General features: G+C 31.7%; 1 protein-coding gene across 1 annotated transcript; it reads left to right on the top strand.

The window, feature by feature from the left end:
• Window positions 1-1414: 1414 nt before the first annotated feature.
• On the top strand, window positions 1415-4486 carry LOC120177143 (ribonuclease P protein subunit p25-like protein). The gene is made up of 8 exons (XM_039183370.1): window positions 1415-1673; window positions 2415-2495; window positions 2579-2667; window positions 2754-2828; window positions 3103-3206; window positions 3293-3385; window positions 3513-3575; window positions 4073-4486. Exons 1-8 carry the CDS (start codon window positions 1551-1553, stop codon window positions 4168-4170), a joined length of 726 nt encoding a protein of 241 aa, XP_039039301.1. The 5' UTR covers window positions 1415-1550; the 3' UTR covers window positions 4171-4486.
• The last annotated feature ends 1222 nt before the right edge of the window (window positions 4487-5708 follow it).

The raw sequence follows: 5708 nt of genomic DNA, 5'->3' as shown, positions 1-5708 counted from the left end.
TCATCTTCTTTACTTAAAGTATGATAACTAAAGAATTAATTGTTGTAACATATGGTTCTAATAACCTATGATTTTAAAGCATATAAAAGGATGTATGTACATGCTCTTAAGATACGAGTAATAAAATATTATTATTCACTCTTATATTGTGTTTTACATTTATATAGTTTCATAACAATTATTATATTATTTTACTAAATTTTAAGAACAATGTGTTTTAACTAAATAACAAAATAAATAGAAGAAAGGCATTTCAAAACATTTAAACTAATTTTCTTTTGGATAAAATAGATTAATAATCCATAAACAACTATTATTTATTTTTTAGATGATAAACTTTCAATTATAAATATTGTAGTCACTCCATCTTTACCTGCCATTAAGGGATGATATGACTTACTTTTCTAAAAAAAAATTATAAAATTCTTTGAACTTTTAAAATGTATAAAATACCCACAAAAATCTAAATGAAAATAACAACAATTGTCATAATACAAGTAAAAAATTCAAGTGATATTTATAAAGCCAAATGATATCTAAAAACTATGATTAATTATAGTATAATTCAAGGAAAATGTTTAATTCCAAGTTAGATCAGTGCTTCAAACTCTTTACATAAGATTACATTAAATATATTTATTGAATTATAATATAATGAATCGCAAATTAATTAATTATTTGTTTTGAAATATTGTACTTTTATAAATATCACTTGGTTTTTCACCTCTATATTTTTGATTATATTGTGAGAATTGATGTAATACATTTTAAAATTTTAAAGAATTCTATAATATTTAATTTTTTTACATGATTTTACTTTTAAGAAATATTTTTTTGTTTTAAAAAATAAATTATGAATTTTTATATTCATATTCATTTTAAAAATTTCTAAGAGTTTAGATAATTTAGATTTCTTTTGAATTTATTACTTATAAATATTTAAAAAATACTAAAATAAAGTTTTAATAACAATTGAGGGTCCAAATAAGATATTAACCATTAAATTAACATGTCATGCCAACCATGAGTGGTAGATAACCATGAGTGACCGTTTTGTAATATATCAATAACTTTAATGACAATTTTATAATATTTAAAAGTTTATTATCCAAAAGTACAAAATAATCTTAGTTTAGGTAGTATTGAATACTTTACCCCTTTTTCTGTTGGGTACTTTACTCTTCATTTCTTGATTTACAAGGAAAGAATATTCAGATTAAGTGAGAAAAAAACCAAAAAATTGGGTCCCGAGGTTGGGGACACATAATAATATCCAATCTTAGCCGTCGTGTATGGAACGCGCTTTCCTGTAGCGAGTGCGGGAAAGAAAGTTATTCTCTCCCGAAAACCAGAGCAAATCACAAACCCCAATAAAAACCCGACAAGGTAAAAAATGGGAGAAAGCATGAGCAAAGGCCAGAGAGGAAAAAGGGTTCGCTTAACAGCCAATGTTTTGTTTTGTTTTGTTTTGTTTTGTTTTGTTCTGCTACTGGCTTTAGGGTTTAAATCAGGGTTCTTTCTCCTACTCAGTCGTCCATCATCATCTGCCAATGGATAGATACCAGAAAGTAGAGAAGCCAAAGCCTGAATCACCCATTAACGAGAATGAGATCCGAATCACTTCTCAAGGCGCTATTCGAAACTACATCAACTACGCTATTGCTCTTCTTCAGGTCCCATCCCTCTTCTCCTTCATATCCTTTTATCAGTTACACTCATTAATGTTTCCATTTTTGTTTACTGGCCATTTCGTGCTCGTGGGTTTCTCTCCTTGTTTTGGCTAGCTTTCTTCCATGGGTTTATTTGCCTCGGTAGCTGTTTTTTGGGTTTCCTTTTTCTTAACTGAGATTTTGGTTTAGAGATTTGAAATATGTAAGTTCGTTCCAGGGTTTACGGATTTTTAGTGTTAGCTACTTTGATAGTTTTGAGGGGTTTGTTTTAGAAAAATGTTTGCATTAGGTTTCTTTGTTCACCAGAGTTTGTTTTCGTTTCCCGTTGGGTCCTTTCTTGTTATTATGGTAATATCTGCTCTATTTTTGTGCTGATTTTAGTCATATAAAATTGGTTTTTTTTTAAATTAAACCATGCTTTATTTGTGTTAATGCATAGATTGTTTCTATATTCTGTCAGTTCATATGCTATTTGATGAGTTGGTATTATTTGCCATATGCTTAGCTAATTATGGAAGCAATCAAATTCGAACATGCAATTTTTCTTTTATGCGATTCTTTTACCGGAAGCTGGTTTCTCTTCCTTTTGCTTATTATATACTCATGTTGATTGACATGAATTAAATAGTTTATTTCAGCCTCTTCTGGTAATAGTGCACCTTTTTTTGGTTTCGTTTTTTTTTTCGCAATGACATGGAAACCATTAGTTTTTTTGTATTTAAGTGTTTTCATGATGTTTTTTAGGACAAGCATGTGAAGGAAATTGTCTTGAAAGCAATGGGGCAGGCGATCAGTAAGACAGTAGCCATTGCGGAGATTTTAAAGGCTTGTGACTTTTTGTCGTTATGATCATCCTTGCATTGTGTTTTCCACTTTTCATGATTAATGAATCTTGTGTCGTAAAGCAGAAAAGGGTTCCTCGTTTGCATCAAGATACTGCGATTAACTCAGTGAGCATAACTGATATTTGGGAACCTATTGAAGAGGGCCTTGTTCCGTAAATATCTGACTTCCCTACCCTCGTTTATAACCTGTTGAGTTTATACTTATACGTATGAGTATTTAATATCCTGTTTTGTGCAGTGTGGAGATGACTCGTCAAGTCTCAATGATATCTATTACCTTGTCAACCAAAGAGCTAAACAAAAACTCTGTTGGGTACGCCAATTTGTCTTGTATTTTATTTGGTTTTCTTTTTCAAAAACGGGGAAGTAAATTGATGCAATATTAGTCGGTAGCCAGTTATTTCTTTTTTCAGGGAAATGAAACTTTGAAAGCTTAGATTTTTAATATTATGCTTAGCTGGAGTCTGATATGCAATAGATGCCAGTTCTTAAATGTTTTAACTTCTGATGATACATAAATTATTATTATGTTTCTCAGTTGAATGAAATAATTGTTTGCTGATATGACTTGAATCATGTCACTCCAGGTATCAAGCTCCACATTATGCTGAACAACCCAAGCCACAATATCATTATCAGCAGCAGCAACCACCCAAACAAGCTCGTGTCCCATATAATGCTGTCAATGAAGGTGTTTTCAGGAACTAGTAGTTCTGCAACTGTCTTAAGAACTCTGTTCTTTTAACCTCAAACTCATTTCCCGTGTTTCGTATTTAGATTCGTATGGCCAAGGAAGGGGTCGTGGTAGAGGCAGAGGGAGAGGGCAGAGTTGGGGCAGGGGTGGATACTCAAACTATGGAAATTATCAAGGTATAGTATATGGATTTTGAATAAACTTATTGTAATTATTGACATTTTTCTTTGCCCTTGTACATTTATCAAGTAGAAGTTTGCATATTAGTTGGACCATGCTTCATACTTCACTTATTTATTATAGATAATGGTGGATACTCTAACTGGGGCAGAGGTGGTGGGCGAGAAAGAGGTTGGGGTTATCGTGGTAAGTATACTTTATTCACGGCTTATTGAAGGAGTGGTATATTTTTTCACTTTGAGAAGTTTCATGTTTGTGCATCTATGCAAGTAACCATTGTTAAAATCTTCATATATGCTAAACAAGAAACAGTTCATAGATGAATGCCCTTTGTCTTGAAATTGCAAACATCTGTCTTGAGTTTTCTTGCTCATCAGTTCTCATCAACCATCCCATTGCTAATTTTGACAATACAAGTGATGTAGAACATAGTTTTCAGAGTAAGATCATACAAACAATTGTCCAGTTTAAAATGCCAGTTGTGATGTAGTAGAGTTCAAAGGAAATACACAATGATCATGGCGATGATGTTTTAATATGGACAGACAACTTTTGCTTGTTATGAGCATGTCAGTTACATCTATCAAAGTAGCCCAATTTGGAGAATAGAATCTATTAAAATGAATCTCAAATTGTTGACACTATTATTTATCAATATTTGTTTGGCTGTTTTATTTCGACAGGTGCTGGTTATGAAAGAGGTAGAGGTGGTGGTGGTAGAGGCTATAGCCGTGGCCGTGGAAGGATGGGTGGTGGTCGCTCAAGGGGTGGTGACTACTAAAGCATAATCAAAGGACGCATAAAGCTCGTGATATTTTCTCCTCTTTTTAGCTTAGATGCTTGGCTTGGTCAGTGGGATGCTTGGCTTGGTCAGTGGGAAATTATGGAAGTAGGTGTGTTTATAAACGCGTGAGATTGTGGGTTGAAATCTCCAGCATTATTAAGCAGTGGTTTTGTGTTTCTGTCTGGCATTATCTAAGGTGGTTGAGGGTAATGTCTTTTTATTTCGCATTTAGCCAAGGCCAAGAGGATGGGTTTATGATTTGTGCTGTATTTGAAGTTTATATGTCAATATTTGATTTCTTTATTCCTTTGAATTCTATCTTGTCTCTTTGCCCAGGCAATGCAATCAATGAAAGGTTACCATGGAAGCTGTGGTTAAAATGTATTCACTTATGCCTTGAATACAATAAAGCCAACAAAACAAATGGGGTAAAATATACAAATTACACAACACTATTTTTAAGTTCGTTTTCATTGAGGCCGCCTGAGGTTAGATATTGTTTTTAACGTTGCATTTTTAAATGATTGGACTATAATGATTGTTAAATTTGATCGTTGAGTAAAATGTGTTACCCTCGTATATTTTTTTAAAGTTTTTATTTAAAAAAGAATATAAGAATATTATTAATTTTAAAAAACTCACCAATTTTATTAAAATTACAAAAGGACCTCAAATGCTCAAACCCTAATCCTTCCTAATACTTGTTGGACCACCACTGTCGGTCATTTCCTTGCCGTCGCTCCAATGCCACCTACCTTCATTCCTTCAGGCGAAAACCATTGTAGCCCAAATACCCAATTCTTTGTCATTGAATCCAATTTAAATCCTTATACTTTTCAAACGTTTATTTTATATTGATTTTCTCATTTATTTCGAAGTAATCATCAACACCTATTCTGGAAATAGTGGAGAAAGTGTCAAACAACGGCTTGGTCGCAATGCTTTATGTCGAACATCGATGAAAATTTCAAAATCAAATTGCCACCAACACCCATCATCAGTCATGTGATTTGCAGCCAATTAAATCGTCCGGTGATTTGCAAAATTGCAGGTGACTGCACAGGTAAGGGGGACAGGGAGAGAAGAAGTAAATTTTTTTTATTTTTATTTTTTAAAAAATTAAAATTTTAATAAATATATATAAATATGACGAGTCAGTTAATGATCGAATTTAACGGTCGTTATAGTATAAGAACCTAGTAGAGAAAACATTAGACACCTATTTTGAACGAAAAAATTTTAAACACCTAAAGTCAATTTTAAGTATAATTTAAATACTTATTTTTATATTAATCCTTATTTAAATAAAAGATATCATTGATATTAGTATCGTACCAATAGCATTAGTATTAAAGCGAAATTCAATGTTTTTATTTAAATAAAAAGTATTGTATCGATATCAGTCATATAATATTATTAGTTAATGAATAAGTATTGATACCCATAAAATAATATCGAAACTAATCATCTAAGATGTTTAAATTATACAAGTAGTCACAGAATTTTGTATCATTTATGATTTGATCATCAATGTA

Source organism: Hibiscus syriacus, unplaced genomic scaffold (assembly GCF_006381635.1).
Source record: "Hibiscus syriacus cultivar Baekdansim isolate YM2019G1 unplaced genomic scaffold, ASM638163v2 tig00112285_pilon, whole genome shotgun sequence".
Classification (NCBI taxonomy): Eukaryota; Viridiplantae; Streptophyta; class Magnoliopsida; order Malvales; family Malvaceae; genus Hibiscus; species Hibiscus syriacus.
The sequence above is the reverse complement of the archived record's forward strand: the minus strand, read 5'-3'. Positions and strand labels throughout refer to the sequence as shown.